This window comes from Porcisia hertigi, chromosome 20, assembly GCF_017918235.1.
Source record: "Porcisia hertigi strain C119 chromosome 20, whole genome shotgun sequence".
Lineage (NCBI taxonomy): Eukaryota > Euglenozoa > Kinetoplastea > Trypanosomatida > Trypanosomatidae > Porcisia > Porcisia hertigi.
The window spans coordinates 570,153-593,954 of record NC_090579.1 but is presented as its reverse complement, the minus strand read 5'-3'; the positions used below and the strand labels follow the sequence as shown (position 1 = coordinate 593,954).

The 23,802-nt window shown below is 55.0% G+C and overlaps 5 protein-coding genes across 5 annotated transcripts; all 5 read right to left on the bottom strand.

Annotated features, from left to right (window-relative positions):
- Positions 1-4,686: 4,686 nt before the first annotated feature.
- On the bottom strand, positions 4,687-5,892 carry JKF63_06004 (uncharacterized protein; the record flags this gene model as incomplete). Its single annotated transcript, XM_067901957.1, has 1 exon — positions 4,687-5,892. The coding sequence occupies one exon, from the start codon at positions 5,890-5,892 to the stop codon at positions 4,687-4,689; it is 1,206 nt and encodes a 401-aa protein (XP_067757663.1).
- A 1,076-nt stretch (positions 5,893-6,968) lies between these two features.
- Positions 6,969-9,965, bottom strand: JKF63_06003 (uncharacterized protein; the record flags this gene model as incomplete). The annotated part of the gene is made up of 1 exon (XM_067901956.1): positions 6,969-9,965. One exon carries the CDS (start codon positions 9,963-9,965, stop codon positions 6,969-6,971), a length of 2,997 nt encoding a protein of 998 aa, XP_067757662.1.
- Positions 9,966-11,979: 2,014 nt separating this feature from the next.
- On the bottom strand, positions 11,980-13,749 carry JKF63_06002 (uncharacterized protein; the record flags this gene model as incomplete). Its single annotated transcript, XM_067901955.1, has 1 exon — positions 11,980-13,749. One exon carries the CDS (start codon positions 13,747-13,749, stop codon positions 11,980-11,982), a length of 1,770 nt encoding a protein of 589 aa, XP_067757661.1.
- Positions 13,750-15,644: 1,895 nt separating this feature from the next.
- On the bottom strand, positions 15,645-16,829 carry JKF63_06001 (uncharacterized protein; the record flags this gene model as incomplete). Its single annotated transcript, XM_067901954.1, has 1 exon — positions 15,645-16,829. One exon carries the CDS (start codon positions 16,827-16,829, stop codon positions 15,645-15,647), a length of 1,185 nt encoding a protein of 394 aa, XP_067757660.1.
- A 2,379-nt stretch (positions 16,830-19,208) lies between these two features.
- Positions 19,209-20,477, bottom strand: JKF63_06000 (uncharacterized protein; the record flags this gene model as incomplete). The annotated part of the gene is made up of 1 exon (XM_067901953.1): positions 19,209-20,477. The coding sequence occupies one exon, from the start codon at positions 20,475-20,477 to the stop codon at positions 19,209-19,211; it is 1,269 nt and encodes a 422-aa protein (XP_067757659.1).
- Between the last annotated feature and the right edge of the window lie 3,325 nt (positions 20,478-23,802).

Here is a 23,802-nt window from a genome sequence, read left to right as displayed (position 1 = left end):
CGCTGCTGCTTGGTGTGTGCTGTGTGCTCTGCAGAGTTGTGTCGCTCTCTTCATCTTCGCCACTCCTCACTGGACAACAGGTGAAGAGAGTTGTCCACATATATATGTGCAGATGCGGCATTTGAAGAGACCCTCACTGCCCTCTGCTCGAAGCCCAGTCACTGATGTCGGCCTCCTACTCCCCCCTTCTGCACACCTCATTTTTTCCTTCCACAGAATATTTCTACGGGGGTCCGCAGCGACGGGCTAGCCGAGTACCTCGCCGTCCTCGATATTCACCTCTTGAGCAGCCTGCTGAGACGCTGAGTGCCAACACTTTTCATGTTCGCAGAGGTTTCTCTTTTGGTTAGCGTTTGCCCTTGCTCTTAATGAGTAGTAGGGGAAGGGGAATAGCAACAACAACGACACACAAGAAAAAAATCGAAATCGTCCATACACCGCTCATATATATATGCATATGTACGCCGAAAGAAAAGTCTAAACGTTACGGAGTCTGGTGGTGGTGGTGGTGGACAACTCTGAATACTCGCCTGTCTGCCTGCGCCTTCGCCACCGCACTCTCTTTACACCCTACGCATACGAGTCCTTTCAGAGGCACTGGGCGCACGCCTCACGAACAACTGGGAGGAACATCGATCACACATGCAAAGAGAACGTAATGCACAACGAAGAGCGGCAACAGATACACAAGACTGGATGCACGCCACATGAGGGGGGGGGGAAGGGGAGAAGGGGGACCATGATGGATCACCACTTCTTTGGATGCACGGTAGCCGGCAACAACTACTGAGGTTAACACAGGCGCTGCGTCGGTCCGTCAAGGGTGACGCCAGCCTGTGACCCGTGGTTTGTGCGTCCTGTCTGTGAGAAGAGGGAGGAGGGCATCGGGCTGGGGGGATGACCGCAGCGAAGGGGATTCGTCACACCCTTCGTTCTTGAAGTAGAAAAAGTAGCGCCACGGCGGCAAACCACTACGGAAGTACTACGGACTCTGATTAGTCACTACCCGTTCCGCAAAGCTGTCCCAGTAGCCTCTACTCCTCCAAACCTCAACACGCGATATTGAACGGCGGGCGAAATGCGTGCTGTTGCCGCTGCTGAAGGCGGCGTTGTGCCTCCGGCGAGGGGCCGTACACGGGGCCGCAATCCGCCTCATCCACCTCGGGAATCCCGCCAGCCGCGCGAGCAGCATTCCGCTCAACAATAGGAAACCTAAAGTACTCTGCAGGATGCACCTGTCCGGATGGCATCAGTCTCATATGACCTTGAAGCTGCTGCTCAGCAGAAGACATTCGACTGGTGTGCGGATTGCTGCCATACGGGTGGTGACAGTAGCCTTGAGACATAACACACGCTCGACTAACAGGCATCGCCACCTCCGAGGAGCACGGCTCACCGCCTCTGACACAAGCGCTGGAGGAGTCCCCGTGGCGAGGAGCGGTGTACGACAGTGAGCACGGCTGTGGCTGCTGCGGTGCGTGCTGCGACTGCGAAGAGGAATAATGGTGCGCCGCGCCAGCCGCGTGGGGCAGGCTTAAGCGCCTTGCCCTCATCTTCCCCTCAATCTTCGGGGCGAACTGACACCCCACGAGTGCGGGGCGCAGGCGGTCCTCCACGCGCTTGAACTCCATCGGGTTCGTCACAACGCCGATCAAGGTCTGCACGACGAAATTTCCATACAAGTCGCTCACCACCTCCTGCAGGGCGGCTGGGTTGAACACCAACTCGTCCAGGAATAGACGTCGCACCGCCGGGACGTCGCCGCAGCACCGCAGCACGACCTCCAGTACGTTGCTGGAGTGCTTGTTGCAGCTCATCTTCAATACGCTACCAGCGAAGTGTGCCACGACGTACTGCGCGGCAGTCGCACGATCGCTGTGCTCGATTGCACACTGCACCATGTAGTTTGCAAAAGCGTCCATCGACAGCGCAGCAAGCTTCGGCAGCAAGTCGCGCACCAACTCCGCCTTCTGCGCAGCGTCGCACAACTCGAACACGCGCATCAGCGAGATGCACCCCTGCTGCGTCACCGCAAGGTACCCCGCGCTGTCTGCAAGCACACGCACAAGTGCAGACAAGTCCACCTCGCGCCGCTCGAACAGCGACTGCAGCGTGCGCCGCGTGTACGGCGACGTGGTGCACATGTTCAGCACGACCGACGCGTGCATCGCGCCAATCAGCGCCTCCGTCTGCTCCGCCGTGCACGCCTCCACCAACGTCCGCAGTACGTGGCACCCCTGCACGTCCACCGCCACGTCACGCAGCTGCGGGCTCAGCTCCGCCACCACAGCATCAACCACCTCCGCCTGCTGTGTCCAGAGCGCCGCCTGCAACAGCGCCTTGCCCTGGGGCGTGCACGCAGCGTCCGCCACGCGCCCCACGCACGTAGCTCTAAACGCCTCCAACAGCGCCGCAGGCGACATCGACGCAAGCCCGCGCACCCCGTACACCGGCTGCGCTACCGGCGCTGCAGGTGCAACCGCAGCCGCAGCCCCTGTCGCAGGCGCAACGGCAGCGCAGCAGTGCTCCACCTCGCAGTCCTGCGACAGCGCTGGCGCCGTGCCAACCGCAGACGCCTCAGCGACAACAGCAGCAGCAGCAGCAGCAGCACCACACCCCGGCGCCTCCTCATCGCCGCAGCGGACAGGCGCGCGCACAGCGCCCGCTGGGTTGCGCGGCGGCCGCACGAACGTCGCAGTCACTGCAGTCCGGGCAGTGGCGCAGCGCAGCGGCGGTGCTGCGCCCTTTCGGGCCGCTATCGGACGCAACCCAGAATCATGGTTGCGGCCCAAGTCGCGAAGTGCCCCCTCAGAAAACATGACAAAAAAAGGAGGAAGGAGAAAAGGAGTGAGAGCCGCACTGGCGGGGTAGAGGGGGGGGGAGGGGGGGTAAGCGAATGGGGAGGGAAGGGGTAGGGGATGAACAAAAGTGGAAGGACAGTTCACAAAGAAGTGGGCGAGTTTGAAGAAGCCCTGGATGCACGTTTTGCCTACGAGAGAAGTCTGGTTGTGGTGATGAGATGTGTCTGGTTCACTGGGAATAACCCCTTCAAGATAACGAGGAGAAAACAGTGAGCTGAAAGCAGAAAGGGGAGGGGGGAAGAAGTGAGCACAACAACAACGACACACCCAGACACGCGCCCGTATCGTAGGAAAAGGGGGGTGATGGTGAAAATTCGAAGTCCTCTCAAGAGTAGGCAAAAAAAACGCCGGCCCGACGAAAACACACGCAGAAGTGAAAAAAAAAGTAAACGAAGTAGAATGATAGAAAAAAAAACCCGCGCCCTTCGAGGAAGGGGGGGAGGAAGAGAGGAGGGTCTAGTCTACGTTGTAGTCGAGTAAGAGAGAGATCGAAGGGGGGAGAAGAAGGGCGGAACCACGACAAGAGTTTCCAGGGATGTGGCCTCCTCCTTCGTTTACGGACAAAGCCTGTCGAATGGGGACTTTTGGAACAGGTCCAAAAACGGTGCACGTGTGGCGGGGGGGGGGGGGGGAGAGACCAAGATGTGGAGTGTGCAAGCTCTTGCCTGGTACTCGCTGTCCTACTAGAGTGATCGTATACGTGTAAGTCAGTATCTGTCTGTGTATTGTCTATCAGATGATCCAACACGCAGCCGGGCACACGCACACGCACACGAAAAGACGCACCCAACTAGCACGACACTGAAAAAATGAGAACAAGAAAAGGGGGATGGACAAACACGAACAACAACGAAAAAAAATAGAGAAGGCGCGAAACACGTGCGCGTCTATCGGGTAGTGAAAAAAAAAAAGAAAACGACATGTACGATCTAACGAGGCTCACATACACACACACACACACGCGCGCACGTCAGTGTGTGTGAGAGGGAGTGGGGGGAGGGGAGAGAAACTCTAACAGTAAAAAATGTACGCTTCTGTATGCGGATGAGTGGGTCTACGCGTGCGAGCGCCTTGGATTGGAGATTCGCATCTACTCTGTGTGTGTGTGTGTGTGTGTGTGTGTGTGTGTAAAAGGGAGAAGGATGTCGAGCGATGGATTGGTAAAGAAAGGGAGTGAGATGCGCGATGCCGTGAGAGTAAATCACAAGGGGGGGGGGGGTTTCACCCTTGTCATTGTTTCAAACACAGTACGTGATCCCCTCCAGGACGTTGAAAAGCTTGAATTACGGGAGGGTGAAGCGAGATGAGGGCACACCCCGGCACTTTACGTAGGTAAAGACTGTGAGCCCCACCCCACGCACCCCGCCTCAAACTGAGACAACGAAGTTCATAGGACGCACGTTTTGTTTTTGCTGCCGTTGTTTTCTGCTCGTTTTGCAGGATTCGCTTGATCTCTGTGATGGCTAGTCCTGTAATCGCCTATCCATAAATCCACACGCATTGTGTGTTGGATGCGCGCATGTCTCCTGAGGCCTTGGCCGAGCGCTATTTCCTCCTCTCCCCCCCCCATTTTTTTTCGGGCATGCTTTTCATTACGATATATGTCCGCATCCTCTCCCCAGTGCATGCGTGCAGAACCTCTCATTTGTTTTTTTTGTGTGTGCGTGCGCGCGCAGACCTGCAGTCAATTATTCGTTGTTACTCCAAAACGGCTCTCAAAGGGGAAGAAGAAATATATATAGATAAGCCTGCGCGGTTAGAGTTGGTGGAACAGCACATCAACGGGCGCAGAGACCCCCCTGCCCTACTTTTCTCCTTCACACTTCTACGCACTCCCACCACGGGCTAAGGCCTCCTCACAATCCTGCAGCATCGCCTGACATATGTGCACGGCGTCAGTCAAGACAGACCAGCAGTCACTTATACTCAGTGCAGAAGGCGGCACCACGTAGCCAGCGCACCCATCTGTGGGCCATGCATCGGAAGACCGCAGCTGATACGCATTGCCGCGGCGTGAGGGGAGCTGTTGATATCGGAAGTACATCAACTGGCCATTCACGCCAGCCGCCACATGCACCTGCTGCGGCAGGGCCCACTCCTCGCGCAAGGTAGGGTCCACGATGCAGTGACCAGTTGGCGACACGAGCAGAACACACAGGAGCGGCATCTGGGCCCAGCTGACAGCCTTTCGGTACGGCTGCGAGCAATCCACCTCGACAGATACACCTGCGCTGTCTCCCGGGGCCTTGTGGAGGGTAACGGCTGGCAGGCGAAGCGAGCGAAGTGCTGCGTGGACGGCGTACGTGATGGCGGTAAACAAGTTGCCACCGCTAGACTGCAGCACGTGTACGTCGACATGAATCATGAACCCAAACCCCTCGCCAATATACAAGTCTGTCGCTGGGAACCCTTGAAATAAACAGTCGCCAGTGTTCACGAGTGATACCCCAGCCTCAGCAGAAAGGTCAGACGACGACGCCGTAACCGCCTTGTCGTGGACCTCATCAGCGCCCTCTGGCACAACCTCAGCCTCTGCCACGCCATGCTGCTCCTGCACCTCCACCTGCGCGGCACCAAATATTTGCCGCACTGTCGAAGCCAAAAATGAGAGATAATCACGGCGGTAGCGACTGACACTTCGACCGCCGACGGCGCTCGCGTACACGTCTAGCACGTGCGGTACGGCATCAATTGTAATATGCAGCCGGCCCTTACCCGTGTCTGACGCGCATCCAGGATCGGTGCCAACACTGGGGTTTAAGCCAGGAGTGGCGCAGCCGTCCACGACGGAAGGCATGGCAGCTGCCAGCACGACCGTGCCACTGGCGTTCACCTCCACATAGCTGCCGTTGTAACTCTCCTGCGCGTTATCGGTAGCGGAGGCGGCCAGTGAGGAAGGATTTGGCTGGACCGTGAGCTGTATTGGTCGGCGCTGCAACAGCGTGCGCCCATCTTCGCGTACATCGTTCGCCACGCCATCTTGAACGGAGCGCACCTCAGCTAAGCTGATTGATGCCGTCACAAGCGACATGACACCCAACGCCTCGTTGGACAATGATGAAGTCACCTCTTTGCTCTGAGAGTGAAGCGCGCGTATCACGTTGGCGACACGCGTGACAACGGATTTGGGAAACCGAAGAACAGCAGTGCCGTGGGGCAAGAATAGGGGGTCAAAAAAGAAAATGCATCGAAGATGCAAAATGGGGGAGCTGTAAGTAAGGGAGGGAAAACAGCAGCTTCACCCACGCACCCGTCAAAACAAGACAGGGAACGGGGCGCGAGACAAGGAAGCGTGGGGGGGGCAATCGAGCCCAGGTATCGGTGCCGATGAGGGCAAGAAAGGGGAAAGGCTGCGTCGGCGGCAGCGACCTTCTGTGCTCATCACCCGAGGAACCGAGAAAAAACGCACATGTCTCTGCGTTTTTGTTGCTCTTTTCTGAGAAACCGTTTTTCATGAGCCGTCCAACAACAACACCAACAACACACACCACCCCACCACAGACAATAGATGAGACGAAGAGAGAGTAGGGGGAGGGGGGAAGAGAGGGAGGCTGGGAGGGACCACGAGCAGCAACGGTGGTGGTATGTGTATTCTGTTGTGGGGGAGGGGAGGAGGGGGTACGCATGTACACGCGTGCACAGCGCACACACACACACACCTCCTCCCTTCCTCCTCCTCCGAGCCGTCTGTCTCTCTCTCTCTTGTGCGAATCCGGTACTCCAAAAAATGAGGATAGAGATATGAAAAAAGAAAAAAAGAAAAAAAGAAAACACACACACATTGAGAGCTGAGAAGACAAAAAAAAAAGGGCGGAAAACGTAAAGACAGTCTTCAGCACATCAACGTGTGCACTTAGGCAAACGCACACGTACGCGATTAGCGAAGTGAAATCGCGGAGGGGTCGGAAACCACGCGCAGATCGACCGTTTAGAAGGGGGAGAGGGGGTCAGGGAGGAGAGCCAGCCTGCCCTCACATCAAGATGCATCACATCGGACCAACACTACCACAAGAATAGAGATGTACGCTGCAACGCATACGCCCGCACACACAGACACACACACACACACACAGACACACACACATCTACTCCTCAATCTAGACTTCCTCAGAGCTTGCCGGACTTCTGAAGCATGTTCAACTTCTCACCGATGCCGTAGGCAATGGTCTGCGTGTTGGAGCGAATACGAACCACACCACTCACCAAGCCCTTCCCGTCGCTCTCCACGCTCACGTTCGCCAACGCATCTTCACCAAACGATGTTTGAGCGTACAAGTTGCACGAAGCGTACGCGCACTTCTCGTCCTCCTCCGAAGTGGGCAACAGCTCCAGCTCCAGGTCCTGCTCTTCTTGCTGCTCGACCTCGTACGGTTCCAGAAGCTGCATGTTCAACTGCTGCACAATGAAGCGAACCAAGTCGGGCAGGTCGTGTTTCGTGGTCGAAACAGCGATCTTGTTCTCCCAATCGAAGATGCCCCACTTCTCTCGGAATTCTGCCGAGGAACAGAGAGCTGGGTGGATGTAGTTCATGATATCCACATGGATGTCGTTCAAGATGAAGCTACAGTGCTGGTTGTTGGGCGCGTCGTACATTACGGTGCCGTATATGACCCCAGTCTCGGTAGTGTTCACCTTCAGCGAGGTGCGCACGGCAATGGTCTCGTGTGGATTGAGGGTGTAGGTCTGTGGCCGCTCACACAGCTTCATCCCCCCGAGCGAGACGAGCTCAATGGTGAAGTTGGTTAGCTGTTTTGAAGTGCAATTAACGAGTAACCAGTCGACAGAGACATCGAACTGTTGAACCGTAATTCTAGCCTCGCAGTAGACAGGGTCGTTAAAGCCAGAGAGCGGGACCGTATCCTCCAACTTCCTCAAGAACAGCTGCGCCTTGCGCTCGCTGCTCTCATGCTTTGCACCGGAAACGGGGTCTTCAGCGACAGCCTCGACACCCAAGGCGGATTCTCTGCCCTCGCTCAGTTGCGAGAACATGACAGGCGCGTCGACGGCGTTCAGCTCTACGACGGCGGCGGCGGCACCACCGTGGTCCTTGCCGGTTTCTTTTGCAGCCCGCTGCTCCGCGCGGCTCAGCGCCTCCGAGGAGGCGTGCAGTACATCGATCATGAAGTCAGCCTCCGGGTTGGACAGCAATGTAACGTTCAGGCAGAGGTGTTCGTGGGTGTCACTACTGATGGGGTGCGGTGAGTCCGGTTCCGTGCCGTAGCGCAGTATCTCGTTCAGAATGCCGAGGGCATCGGACTGCGCCGCATTGCGCGTCACCTCATCTACGGCAGCCTTGGCATCCTCAGTGAACAACTGCACAACAAGCTTAGTCAAGGTGCTGGCGAGGGCGGCAGCGAGGAAGAAGTCTCCCTTGAGGAGCGCCACACGCAGACCGCTGCTGCTCACATCGAGGCTGTCACCCTCATGGCCGTTCGTCGCGGTTGAAGCGGAGACGGGTGCCACTGTGGTGTAGGTTGTCACGTACGTGCCATCTTCGTGGACAGTCGTCACGGCGCGCATATTGGACTGGGAAGATGCACTGTTGGTGGTGGTGGCAGCGGCAGAAGCGGCAGTGGTGAGGTTGGCGACGTCGATGGAAACGGGTTTGGGGGTCTCAAACGGCAGCGGCCCCACGGCGTCTTTGAGCATGCGCAGTGCCTGCAGCACCTCGTCCGCGGACGAAGCGTACGCGCCGAACATCCAGAGCGTTGTGCGCATGACGGAACTCTCTGTCATCATGGGAAATATATCTGACAGGCTCTTCAGCATGCCCTGGCGCAGCTCCGGCTGTGAAAGCAGCACCTCCTTGATAAGAGAAATAACCTCCCCACTAGTACTGGTCGCGTCACAGACGTAGTCAAGCAGCACTGGCAACATGGACGGCGCCGAGGGTGGGTGGCGCAGCAACGCTGCGTTCATTGCCTTGATGATCATCAGTCGATAAGCCGTGGCGGCATTCGCGTCTTCAACTTCGGAGTCTATGCTGTTGGCACGCAGCAGCTCCTTCTTCATGGCCTGCATAAACCTCTCGGCATTGCGACGTGTAATCAGTTCAACAGCCAACTCAATGACACGCTCACGTATAGTCATGGATCCGTCCTGTAGCACGCTGAGGATGTCGAGCAGCGAGTCCTGTAAGACGTGGAGGTACCGCTGACGCATTTGGTTCAGCTGCTCCACCACAATTAGCCGCACGTTGTTGTCTGAGTGAACCTTGATGATGTCGATGTAAGTCAGTGTCGCCTGCCGGATCGCTGTCGGGGAAGAGGAGAGGCTCAGCAGCGTGGCCGCACACTGGTAGCGCACCGCGGCGCTCTTGCTCTGTAGAACAGAGAAGAGGATAGGGACGTAGCACGCCTTCTCACACGGGTTGGCGCGGATCATCTGGTGGCAGAACTCTACCACGGACATGAGAAACGGCCCATCAACAGCCGAGAGTATGTGCGAGTCACGAAAGTCACTGAGGTACTTCGCCGCCTGCTCAGGCGCGAAGGTGGCGAGAAAATCGAGGCCGTTGCGACACGTCGAGACATCCGTCTCGGTGCGGATCGCCTCTGCCACCAACTCCGGTGCATCAGGAAGCAGCTTTGGAAATTTCTTGAAGATGTAGTGTATTGCTAGCACCGCATTCCGCCGGACATAGGGGACTTTGTACGACAGGTTCTGCACAACTGCCGACACAAGCGGCTCGATCAGCTCAACATCGTTTACCTTGCAGAGGAAACGCAGAGTTAAACCCCGCACATACTCGTTGGGGTGAAGAAGGTCGTTGCGCAGGAAGCTGCAGATGAGAATTATGACAGAGAGGAGATTGCCGTCTGCGTCGCGTTTGTCCACCACCTCCCAAAAGTACAAGACCAGCTTCTTGATGAGGTGGTCATCGATGGGAGTGATGTAACGGATAACAGACATGATCAGGTGATTCTGTGGCTCACCGTTCACGTGAAGGCGAATGATAGCCATAAGAGCATTCGAACGTGCAGTGGTGCTACCCTTCTCCAGTGCATCCTTTATCTCCTTCGACGACATGGCGCTCGCTGCCTTGCACACACCGATGAGCAGCGTGCTGCTCTCCTCCTGACTCGAGACCGTCACATCGGCCATGGTGCGTTATGCAAATATTTTTTCTTATGTCGGTGTGTATAATTCCTCTTTTTGTGTGTCCAACCAACGCCTCGCACTCCCAAATAGCGGCTGGTGCGATCCCTTTTTTCTCCTCCTCCAAGTCCACCGGCGCCTTTTTTTCTTTCGCTGCAGTCGTGGACACACACACACACACAAAAAAAAAAAAACGCAGCACGCACGTGTATTGGACTGTGTATGGATACCTTCTGTCCCTCGCTCTAACACGAGCCCATGAAAGAACGGAAGGGGGAAGGGGGAGCGAAAGTAAATGACAAGTTGATAACATGCTTTATATACAGAGAAAGAGAGAGAAAGAGAGAGAGAGAGAGGCGTTGTGGGGAGGGATATCGAAAGTATGTAAAGACGTTCCCCCCTGGGCTCTGGAGTGGCAGAGGGGAGGGGAGGGGGAAGGGGGAGACGGACTTCCGCAACCCGCACCCATTCAGCAGTGCGATTAAGTTCTTTTTTTTTTTGATCACGTCGATGCAAGCACAGAGTATAGCTTTCCTCTTTTCGTCGCTTTTTAGATGATCGATAACATCTTTATTAAGACGGATGGTGAGAGTGATGGTGAAGGGAGAGGGGGGGGATAAAGCAGGATGGGGGCACGTATGCGGGGCCTCAACATTGAAATATTTTTAAATGAGCTTTCTGGGCACCACCACCACCACCACCCGGGACGAAACGAGTATTCTTGTTTTTTGAATAAGGGGGGGGGGGGGCGCTGACCTCACTTCACCCCACTCAACTGCAGAGAGGGAGGGAGGGGAGTGCACCAAGGACGGGATTCGTCACTGCTCCCCACTCCTAGGCACACCTGCAGTTAGATTTACATAGAGACAAATGGAGGTGCCCGATCCGGCACGATCCTCTCGCAGTAGCATTGCATCTCGGAGCTTGCTCATGGCCGATGTAAAGGAGCGGAATCTCTCTGTGTGTGTGTGTGTGTGGGGGGGGGGGGGGGGAGGCAAAAGAACACGCGTGAGTGCGTGAGTGCGTGTGTGTTCGCTCGTAATGAAATTTCAAGAAAATAGGAGAGAAGGCCTGAGGGAGAAAAGAAAAAAAAATAGAACGAGCGTACAGACAAGCAGCGCAGACATAGAGCAACAATCGGCCCTGAGAGTCCAGGTGACGCAACACCTCTACACACAATGCCTCCCTTTCCCGTGCATTCAAATTTGCACACCATCAATCATGAACGGAGCTTGCAGCTCACCGAGACCACGTGGTGGTGGTGGTGGTGGTGTGTGTGTGTGTGTGAGGGGGGGGGGGGGCGTGAGGATTGTGGCCCAACCATCTCCCAAGGGAGCACCCATTTCGTTGACCGGATTTCCGTCTTAAAAAGATTACGATGATACACACCAGACGGGGAGGTAAGAAAGAGGGGGAGGGGAGGGAGGGGTACAGGAGTCACGCAAACGCATGTAGACATACAAAGAGAGGGGGATTGACACGGACACGCATTACGCATCTAACATAAACAAGCGCGCGCGCGTGTGTGTGGGGAAGGGGAGGGGAGAAGAAGGAGCAACAGAGGCATATGAAGAGATAAAAGGTTGAGCAGAATACGGGCAGAGCGAAAAAAAAAAACTGAAAAAACGTTTGATTTGTTTTATTTTTGTGCTTTTCCATGAAAAGTGCCAGTGAATAATAGAGAAAAAAAAGGGGCCACGACATGGGGGAGTCCGAGTGAAGAAAAAAGTCACTCCTAGGCAGTAATAGTGGTGGGGAGGGGAGGAGGGAGGGGAGGGGGAGGAGGAGGGGAGGAGGAGGGGAGGCATAAACAAAATGTACACAAGTGATAATAATCGTAAATACAATAATAAAAATTCTTATAATATTAAGGAATGCATATAATGGGGAAGGTGGAATAGATCTCGCTAGCCGTGCCAAACGCGCACGAGAAAGATCCGAGTTCGTTAGCATCCTCGCAGCAAGGCCCGACCCGTCCACTGCCCCCCCCTCCCCCACCCACCCACCCCCTCTTCACGCATCACCGGATTGAACCTTGCAACTGCTCTGAGGGGCGGCAGCCGTGCGGCCCACACAGCGGCGGCGGCGACTTCTGTCGAGGCACACATGCTAAGCATCTACCATCACGTGCTAAGGGTGTTGCCAGTGGAGGGTCCACGTAAAAGGGAGCCGTTGACGGAGACCGTCTCGAGGACCGAGACGAGTGAGCAAAATCCGCACCCTGTGAGAACTCCACGTGGCGGAGCAAGGGGCGCAACGGAGAGCATCGCTTGCACGCCTCTTCTCTTCCGGGGCGCGTCACGACATGCATGACGTGTTGACCTTCAACGAACCCGCGGCAGTATCCCTTTCGGGGGTACACGACCCGCAGCCAGACGTCTGACTGCGGCGGCAGTTCACCACCGCGCTGGCGCTGCAGGTGTGACAACAGTACACCACTGTAGCGCTGCTGTGGGGACGGCATTCGAGTTCGGCCTCGCCCAGCTCGATGCAATAAGGGCGTGGTCGAACAGCTCTCGTCCCAGCAACCATCCATCTCCGTCTCCTCCGCCAGAAAAGTGTCACCTGCGCGGAGTTGCCACGGGAGGGCCTCCCCTTCAGTGGCTTGTGGAACAGCATACATGGCAACCACCACATCCGGGCGACAGAGGCGCAATTGTTGAACACGAGAAGAAATGCCCGACACCGCCGGCACCGCAATCACTCCAATTCTGTCGAGCTGCTGCAAAACGCCTCTCAGGTTCGGGCGACGAAGCGCATTCACATCCATCATTGAAGCGGCCACGGCTAGCACAGCGCGCCCCTCTCTCGATAACTCATATTCGCGGGGATGGCATGAATGAAACCCCGAGCGAGAGGAGGCCTTCGCGGTGGGCCCATCGGTCGCCACATCTCGGTCCGTCTCGGAATATGGGAAGACGCCTGTGGCCAAGCGAAAGAACATCACTCCGAGGCTCCACACGTCACACGCCGTGGAGAGGGTGGCGACCTCGTCACGGTCCGGGAACGCCTCTGGCGCCATGTAGTGCGGCGTCCCTACCCAGTGCTTCGACTCCTGCACCACCTCCTCCACGCTGCACGCGAGCCCAAAGTCAACCATTCGCACGAGCACCGACTGCGCGTCACCGAGACCACTACCACCACTGCTCTCGCGGTTGCTGTTGCTGCTGTTTTTGTTGACGTTGCCGCCGCCGCCGCCGCCGCCAGTGCCGACAGCAGTGCGCACGATGTTAACCACAAAGTTATCGGGCTTCACGTCACGGTGCACCACGCCGTGCCGGTGCACATGCTCCACAGCACGCGCGCACTGCACGCATATCGACAGCAGCACCAGCGGCGGGAACCGATATCTGCAGCGCAGCGCGTATTGCTCAAGGCTACACTCACCGGCGTCCATCGGCAGCGCGATTACTCTCTTCACGCAATCAAACCACGGATCAAACAATGGCACAACGTACGGTGAATCTCCGACGCGACGAAGAAATGTCAGCTCGCGAGCGACCAACTGCGCGATTTGTAGCGCGACAGAAAAGCTTTTCTCATTGCGAAGTGATATGCGCTTCACGGCGGTCCTGAGCCACAAACCGCCACCATCGGGGCGGTACGAAAGCGTCACAGTGCCAAACGAGCCAGCACCAAGCACCTCTGAAGTACCGATGTATCTCGGGTCGTCGCCGATCCGCATCGCAATGCGAGCAGCTCGCAGTTCTCGCTCGAAGACGGCGCTGGGGCAGCACATGTCACTCGAAGGCGCATGCACGCCTGCGCTGTCGACCATCGGATCAGTCATCACAGACACGAACTCAAAGAGAGATCCAAAACTCCAAGGCCACGGTAACGGCAGCCACGCACATGCACACACGTGCCAGCGGCCGTAGGGGAGGGCGGGGAGCGATCAGCGCGGTAGATCCTTGAATTCTCGACAAATACGAAGAGACGCGCACAAATAAGCAGTAAAACGGAGGTGCTCAGAGTGGTGGTGCCATGTGGGTGGCTGAATGACTATCAAGAAAATTGTGCGTGTGCGTGTGTGTGTGTGTGAGGGGGGGTTAAGAAAGAGAGGATAAATCGCAGAGGGGAAAAAAAGTAAAAAGAGCAGCAGTTCGTAGGGCATGGACAGACTCGCAGGGCAGGTGTCGTGGCTCTGCACAGGAGGGGTGCAACACGCATTCCACCACGGTGAGAGACTAAGAGCAGTTGAGAATGCACGGCGTAAAGCTGAACTCACTGTTGGAGATAAGCAATGCAACGCAACCGTACACAGGTGCCTCGCACACCCCTACCGGGGGAAACAGCGTGGATGCCTCATATCCCCATAAGCTCGCGTAATAGAGAAGGGAGGTCTGGTGGACAGTGCAGGCGCATGTCTGTGCAACATCACCAAATTGTACACACGAACTGTGTGCGCCTGAAGAGGGGGGGTGAGTAAATTAAAAAAAAATTTTTGGGGGGAAGGGGAAAAAATCATTTTTTTGATACAAAAGGAAGAGGGAAGATTTAACGGTGGGCCATGAAACGCACATAAACAAACATGCGCACACAAATATCCCCATGAAGGAAAAAAAAAGTTTGAAAAAAACAAAAACAAAAAATACAAGACACCATCGTCTGCATATATCTTTTCCCCTCTCTTTTTCCCTTCACCACCACCACCCCCCTTTACATACAGGTGATGTGTATATATACATACACATATATATTCCACATGTACACATGTATGTACCATATGTCTGCTTGTCATTTATATATACGTGTATACATAAATGCATACCGGTAGTGATACCCCCCTCTCTCCCTCCTCCCTCCTTCCTCACACCACCTCCACCACCACCACCATACTCTCTGGGGTGTGATCGCCTTGACGTGGAGAGACGTGCCTTGACTACACCCCAGAGAGTATGGTGGTGGTGGTGTGAGGAAGGAGGGAGGAGGGAGAGAGGGGGGGAGGGGAGAGTGGAGTGGAGGGGAGGAGAGATATGATAGGTACAAGAAGAAATGAGAAAACGCGTTGACCGATAACACACAAAAACGCACGCGCATATATGCAGGCAGGCATACGTTGAAACCCCCCCTACATACACACGTGCGATTGTCTTATGAAAGCAGCCACGTAAAAAGAACACGAAAATACCCGTGATACAAGAGAGGGTCTGCCACAACACATAAAGGTGGACATGTGTATACAAATATACAAAGAGAAGCCCGAGCAGACTTCTAAGTACGGAATGAGGAGGAGAAATGGGGAGGAGAAAAACACCGCTTCCCTGAAATGATGCACAAAAATACACACATGCGCATTTTCTTCTTTTTGTGTGTTGTATGTTTACGTGCGCGCGCGCGAGAGACAGAGAGAGACAGAAAAAAACGAGATCGTATGGGGGGAGGGGGAAGGAGGGAAGGGAGAGGAGGGAGGAGGGACCGACACTAATAGAAACACAAAAGTAGAAATGTGAGTCATCCAGCCAAAGATAAGCGGCCAGGTAAAACGGACAATCGGACGTGGAATCTCCTCCCGATAAATGAGCCATTCTTATATGTATAGGTGTGTATATATGTACACATGTGAAGAAAAAGAAATTTGCGGTGGCCGACGGTGGTTAGACACAAATGGGGGAAAACCTGAAAAAGAGCAGCAAAGAAATTAAGGAATAACAAGAACGAAGGCGAGCTACTGGTAAAAACAGCTTACAGTAAAAAAAATCGAAGTGGCAGAAGCGGCTCGGTATCACGTAGTAGTGGGGGACGCACCGCGGTATCCTCTGCGCGCTCCCTCACGTTCTCAGCGCTGAGAACAGTCTGCGTAGTGGCAGTGCGCCCACCTTGCCCTAGTGAACATGCCGGACCTTCGCCCCTGAAGTCCTCCAGGCTTCGGCACAGCTGTTGCACCACCCACTCTGCGGTGGGGCGCTCTTTGGTATCGATCACCAGCATCGAGGCAGCGATTGACATCACTGCCAACGATTCTGCTGAGATCGGCTCATCGAACGCATTCTTCGCGGGCATCCAGAGCCTGCCGTTATACAGAGCGTCGAAGGGGGGCGACCGCCACGTCTCGCCCGTCTGGAAAACCGGGAAGACGCCTGTGGCCAAGCGAAAGAACATCACTCCGAGGCTCCACACGTCACACGCCGTGGAGTGGGTGACGACCTTGTCACGGTCCGGGAACGCCTCGGGCGCCATGTAGGGCGGCGTCCCTGCCCAGTGCTTCGACTCCTGCACCACCTCCTCCACGCTGCACGCGAGCCCAAAGTCAACCATTCGCACGAGCACCGACTGCGCGTCACCGAGACCACTACCACCACTGCTCTCGCGGTTGCTGTTGCTGCTGTTTTTGTTGACGTTGCCGCCGCCGCCGCCGCCGCCAGTGCCGACAGCAGTGCGCACGATGTTAACCACAAAGTTATCGGGCTTCACGTCACGGTGCAGCACGCCGTGCCGGTGCACATGCTCCACAGCACGCGCGCACTGCACGCATATCGACAGCAGCACCAGCGGCGGGAACCGATATCTGCAGCGCAGCGCGTATTGCTCAAGGCTACACTCACCGGCGTCCATCGGCAGCGCGATTACTCTCCTCACGCAATCAAACCACGGATCAAACAATGGCACAACGTACGGTGAATCTCCGACGCGACGAAGAAATGTCAGCTCGCGAGCGACTAACTGCACGATTTGTAGCGTGACAGAAAAGCTTTTCACATTGCGAAGTGATATGCGCTTCACGGCGGTCCTGAGCCACAAACCGCCACCATCGGGGCGGTACGAAAGCGTCACAATGCCAAACGAACCAGCACCAAGCACCTCTGAAGTACCGATGTATCTCGGGTCGTCGCCGATCCGCATCGCAATGCGAGCAAGCTGCAAGGTCATCCTAAAATGAGCATTCCGTAAGCGCATCTTCTCCTCATGGAGAACGTTGGGCTCTTCAGGTTCCCTGCGATCATGCTCATCAGAGGCGTTGCCTCTTGACCGCGAATGCACTAACATGTCGTCGTCGGAGGACACAAGGTGGTATGGAGAATCTGCTTTCTGTAGCGGTGACCGTAGACCGCTGTACTGCATCTTGAGAAATCGGGGTGGCGTTAGGTCGATCCTGTTACCCTGCCTTCGGTAAGTTTGTACGTGACGGAGCGTCGTTTGGATACGTCGCTGATGTCAACACAACCCCACACACTCTCTCACACTCGTGACGACAAAGGGGGTAGCCGACGGAGGGGGAAACAAGAAGCCGAGAGGGAAGAGAGATGCTTCCACTTATACTGTGACAGTGAATCTGGTAGGAGGACGAACGCGGGGAGGGCACACGACAGAAAAGCGTAAGACGTAATGTTCAATAATGATGAAAAAAATCAGCAGAGAACAAACCAAAAAAAGGCACGTCGGAACGGGAACACACAACGGTACAAACACCAATAAAGATGTACGTTTATATAGAAATGTATATAATAAAATATTTTTTAAGGTCTGGTTGAGGAAAATGGGCAACAGAAGCGATCACCACCACAACCTCCACCCGTCTCCGACTCTTCCCTCCCTTTTGTTGTTTCTTCCTCCCACTAGTATTGCGTACGTCTGTGTGTGTGTGTGGGTGGGTGGGTGGGGTGGGGGTGCGATAAAGAGGGCGTGGGAGAAGAAAGGGGGCCCAGACTCCTAGATAGCAAACTCCCCACTGGTGAAAAAAAGGGGGGAGGGCGGAGGGGGGCAAGGGGAGGGGGGCACACCGAAACAGTGAAGATGATAATTAAAGTTCGGCTTAGGGGAGGTGGTGGTGGTGGTGGTTTTCTGTGGATCCCCAAAAATACAAACACTGCGACTGATAAACTAGAAAGATGTACAAGAAGAGGGGGAGGGGGGAAGTGTAGGCGTCACTTGGCGCTTGTTTGTGTGTTTATTTGTTTTTTTTTTGCGTTGGCGATTATGTAATCTGGATATTTGCTTTTTGTTTTGTTTTTTTAATGAAGGGGGGAGGGAGGAGGGAGGGGAGGGGAAGTAAAACGGCGGAAAACGATGGCCAGTGACAAAAAAGTAGACTTCTAAGTTCCCTTGGCCACTCGCCTGTGTTTTTCTCTGGAGTTAGAAAAAAAAAAGGGAGGGGGGGGAATGGTGAAAAAGAGTTCTAAAAGCACCGAGACCTTCGGTGGGAGGTGGGGACCTGTCGTGGTGCGGGTTCAACTGCGAGAAAACGACGGAAGCGACCAACTTCGGGGACGGAAGATGCGGGGGCAGAAGGCTAAAGCGAAGTGAAGTGAGAAAGTCGTAGGATGCGGGGGAGGGGGAGAAGAGACCACACAGGTATGCCTTTTCGTAGCGGTATGGTTGCGCCCCCCCCACGGCGGGAAAGGGGAGGGGAGGGGAGGGGGAGGGAGTCAGCCGAGAACAGAGACAACAAAATATATATATATATATATAAACCAAACGATATTGGAAGCAATGCAGTTGGCGCAGGGAAGCGAGGGAGAGGTGGATAGAGAGGAGCGGCAGCAGATAAGAGCACGGACAGAGGGACACAGAAGAGACAACAAGGGAGTCGACAGAGGGGAAAAAACAAAGCTGTGCCTTCAGAACAGCACGCGCGCGCACTCAAGACAGAAGCGGTGCAGCTATACTTGCGGGCGCGCGCGCGGGGTGCAGTCCCCCTTGCCCCCCTTGCCCCTCCCCCCCTTTTGACCTGGCGTTCCTTGCTACTGCCCTTTTTGAACGTGCAGTGCTGCTCAGGGGATATACACACTACGTCACCCTCTCGTTTGGTGATCCTGTTGTTTCCACTTGTGTGTTTGTGTTGTTGTTTTGGACATCTCCCATCGTGGCGTCAACCGTGGAAGATTGCTTTTCCATTCCGGAGAATCGGTACAGGGAGACTAAGAGCTCCGCGGCGCACCACACGAGCGAACTTCAAAAAAAAAAAAAAACGTCCCAGAAAGATGCTATTTGAGCAGTCACTCGCCCCCATTTGTGTGTGCGTGTGTGTGAAGAAATGTTGTTCTTGGGCGGAAGAAAAAGGGGGGAGCTCAGTAGTTGCGCACGAGGCTCACACGAGTCCAGAGAGAGAGAAAAAAGCGCACACAACGTGCAGTGGTGGAGAGCGATGGGAAGAAGAAACGAGATACCCAAGACGAACCAAAAGACACACCAGGGACTACACTTTGTCAGGCCGCTTCCCTCTGCTGGTATGCATTTCTTCACATCCTTGTCCCCTCTCACGCTCCCCTCCCCCCCCCACACACACACCTCCGACCACGCGCCGCCACTTCACATGTACATGGATTTGAGCCAGTCGCGGTACCGGAACCCACCCTCACCACGCCGCCATGCCTGAAAGCATGTGTCCGGGTTCGCCATGACGGCTGTTACACCACCACGGGTGATCTCGACCCCGCTCGTGCCGTTCACCACAATCAAACGAGGCAGCGCAACGAGAGGGCGTAACATCAGCCCAGCATCGCGTGACACCCACGACGCCCCGTCGCGGTGTGTGCAGTGGAAGAAGCCGAAGGAGCGCGTGAGGTCCATCATCTCCTTTGCAGCGAGTGACAAGGCGATGACAACGAAATCAGGGCTGTGACTCTTATGGAAACGCTGCAGGTGCCGCATAAAAGCGAGGGAGCGCTCTGACTCTGTGAAGAAGAGCAGCCCAACCAGACGACCCTTGAGTGCGTCGCGTTGGCACACCGCACCACTTGGGCTACGCAACTTGTCGATATTTTTCAGATAGTCGTTCATCACATCATCATGCTGGAACGGCACGATGCGCTGGTCCATCGTCTTGAGCTCCTCGCGCTGCTCTGCAAGCTTCGTGGCTCCGTCACCGCCGAACCCGCGGCTGTCAGGGTCGCGTGGCTTTAATGTGGCATCCATCATGAGGTGCATCAACCGCGTGAGAGTCAGCCGTTGCCGATTCACCATTGAGAAGTCGCCCGAGCCAAAGGCGTGCTGCAACGTTGCACGTTCGAGAGTGTCAGGGACGGCTCCCCCTGCCGTGCCGCCAAGCCAATTGGTATTGATGGTGCCGCTCTTGGAGTCGCCTCCCCCACCCCTCTTTTCGGTAGGCCGCGAGGGTGAATCCAAACGTTTTGCATTCTGGGGAAGACCAGCACCTTCGTTGCCCCGCAGCCCCGACAGTGACGGCTGCATGTATGGCGGAGGGCGATTGCGTGACGGATCAGCCTTCCAGCTGTACAGGGAAGAGTCTGGAGCAGCGTCGCCCCAACCCCAGCCTCCGCCTAGCGCGCCTGGACCGTAGGGCGCATGCTGGGTGGCGTTGTCAGCGCCATCATAGAAAACTGAGGAGGCTCCAGGTGGGGATGCTCCTGACGGTGCGCCCCCGGTGCTGCCGCCGCCGCTGTTGCTGCTGGGGCGGCACACGCCTTTTCGCCGAAAAGCTGACGACCTGCCACTGCCAATCATCCCAGGCCCGTTGCCGACATCGCGCATACGATGTTGGGAATTAAGAAGAACGGGCTCTGACCAGCTACCTGGTCCCTTGCGCGACGTGCGCAAGCAGAGGGAAGTGACACGCATGCGTTTTTTTTTGGCCCCCCCTCTTTCCCTTTTTATTCCCACCGCCCCTATGCAATGGTGAGCAGCTCTATAAAAGCCACTCTGGGACCCCAACTTCATACGCAGAGGAGGAGGAGGATGTCAGCAAGCCCTGACCACCGCACGGGTGGGCATACGGGTTTACGGGGAGGGAGGGGACTCGTGAGGTGTGTGGTAACGATAGAAGGCCCCACAAAAACAAAGGCACTGAAAGAGGGAAAATTTTAGTCAACTTAGGGAGGCGGAGAGAGAGGGAAGAAAAGTGTGTGTGAAGAGAGACGAATCAAAGAAGAAGGTTACGCAGGTGCCGCCCCATAGGTTTGTGTGTGTATGTACATATACGGGCGTGTATGTGTGTGACAGATGTGTCAGCCATACTGCTAGTTTGTGGTTGAGCATCTTTGATTTTCTCAACAAACCACAACTTCCCCTCTATTCCTTCCGTTTCATTCTTTTTTTTCTTCACACTCGCCTACAGCTCGGGGCTTGCCCGTTCTTTCATCATTTTCGCTTTCTTCCCCCCCCCTCCCCCTTTTTTCGGTCCCCCTCCCCTCGCCGAGGGGGGAGGGGGGAAAAGGGGGATGCGGACTTTTTTGGAAAGAAAAATATCAAAGTACAAAAAATGGGGAAGTAGCACCCTCTCGTCGGTTGTCTTCTCTCCCCTTTTTTTGTGATGGTGATGTTTCTATTACAAACATATACGTATAGATATATGTAGATATATATAGATATACATACATGTACACATGTAGTCTGTGTCGGTCTGTGTGTGTGTGTGCGTTTGTGTTTCAGTTTCCTCCCCTTTGTCACACACACACACACAGAAAAACAGACAGGTGGACCCCTTCTTTTCCTTCATTTGTGGGTGTGTGTGTGTGTGTGTATTTTGGGGGAGCAGGGGTTGCATTACACACATTCGTCCCCCGCCATCCCCCCCCTCCCACTGCGCCTCCGTATTCCTCGGGTGGGACCACATGCTTACCTCTCGCACTACCAAGGCGTGGCTTGCTCTCATTGGAAAAAGGCGGCACCACACGCAGGAGGGGCAGGGAAGAGTGCCCGTGGTAGCATTTTACATGGGCCTTTCCCTGCTAACGTCGTCCCTCCCCTTCTGCCGCTGCTGCCACCACCACCACCACCTCTCTCTCTCCTCGATCCCTGTTCCTTTTCCCCTCTGCGCACTACCGCGCTGTTGTTCTCCCCTGTCCCGACACGCGCCCCAGATCGCTCCCTCCCTCTCACCATCTCTCCTGCTGCGTGTGCGTCAAGAGGAGAATTGAGACAGTGTAAACGGCGGTGACGTGAAAAAATGAATGAAAGAACTACGGAAAAGGCGGAAGGGATGAAGAGGGAGGGACCCACAGCGTAACAGTTGAAAGACCAAACACCACTAACGCGCACACACAGACCAATGCTAGGCATCACAAAAAAAAAGGGGGAGGGAAGCCCGGTCGTGGTGGCAGTTGGCGGGAGACGACAACCATAGCATTTTTTTTGGAAGAAACATACATATGAGCGCAGGGAAGGAAAAAGAAAATGAAGAAAAACCGCAAAAAGAGGTGAGAGAGAAAATGAGAGAGGAAGACGAGGAGGAGGAGGAAAGGGGAGGGGGGAGGGGGTCTCGCAAGCGCAAAGGAGATACGCACAAAGGGGGGGGATGAAAAAAAAAGATGTGCAGTAGAAGAACCTGGAAGGAGGGAAAATAAAATATAAAGGGCAGGAAGGAGACATGTCGAAAAAAAAAGGGGTAGGAAGGAGTAGATGCCCTACTCGGACAATTTTACGGACATGGAAGCGCGCGCACCACATACGGGGGTCCCATGCAATGCAACTACAGCCCAGACCTAAAACCTCCACACACCTGCCAAACAAACAAGCAAAAAAAAAAGAAACGAGAAGGCAAAGCGAAGATCTGATACAGTCAAATACGCAAAAAAAAAAACGGATGCACGCAGGGTGCGCACGCGCGCATACACACAAAAGCCAAGGGCCAATCGAAGGAATGGATAACGTAGAGAAATGCCATGTACATCACCACAAAAGTAGTGGAAGGAGAACAGCATGTGATAGGATTGGCTGGGATGGGGGCCACGTAAGAAAACGAGGCTATCAGGGGGGAGAAAGACGCACAGCAACAACGAGAAACCAGGGGAAGACCAAAACGATCAGCAACTGTCAGCACACACAACTTAGATACATACGCACATATAGCTGGAGACTTTGGCTCGGGGAGAATTTTGGGAGGGGGGGGAGAGGGGGGCGCAGACAGGCCGGGGGGAAACGCCTCAAAAGAAGCGAATAAAAAAAAGGGGCGAGGCCGGTGAACAGGGGGGGGGGGTGGAGAATCGGGACGGAGATGGTTCAGGAGGAGGCCTAGCACGAGCACATACACATCCCTCATGCACAAGAACAAAATTGCAAGCACTAGCGGGAGAAGGCAGGTGGGAGAAGAAATATAACAACACGAAAGAAGCAGCACAGCTTCCCGTATACTCATTTGGAATGGTCTGCACAGGATGCGCGGCCGCCCTATCACTTCGATTCACCAGAGGCTTTTACACACATGCACACGTGCATAGGTTCAGTTGAGACCGCCACCCTTTCTTCTCATTATGTATGACGGCATCTTCTTCCCGCCCCCCCTCCCTCCTGCCCCGATTTTTGTCGGCCTCTCACCTGCATTCCTTTTTTCCCCACCGCGTGTCTCGGATAGGTGAGCGTCTCCGTCTTGGATTTCACGCTCTGCGCGCCTCCTCCTCATCCTCAATCACCCGCGTTGCCATCGCACGTACCTCCCCTCCACTCTCTCCCCCATAGCTGATGATGCTATAGAGAGAGGGGCAAGAAAACGTACCCCCCCCCCAAAAAAAAAAAAATAGATGCGCAGCAAAAGCCTAAAAAGTGCACACGTGTGTTGTGGACAAGAAAATACAAAAGAAGAAACACACCAAAAAAAAAAAAAAACAGCTGTGCAATCGTGCTGCCGAATAACGTGAACAATCCGCGACGGCTGGGAAGAAGGGTTGCCTATATAAATGCTTACATGACCGTGGGTGGATAAAGGAGCGAAGATATGCCTCTCTGTTTTGAATTGGAAGATAGATGCTGGGGGAGAAAAGGGGGAGGGGGTCTACATGGCAAAGCAAGCACACACAAGCGAACCGCTTGAGCCTGCCGACGCACAGACACACACACACACAAACACACACCGCAACTCACGTTGAGAAGAAACCCAACCACATACAAAAGAGACAAAAAAAAAGAGACCCAGCGCGCTGTTAGAGCGAAGGAAACAAAAGTGAAAAGG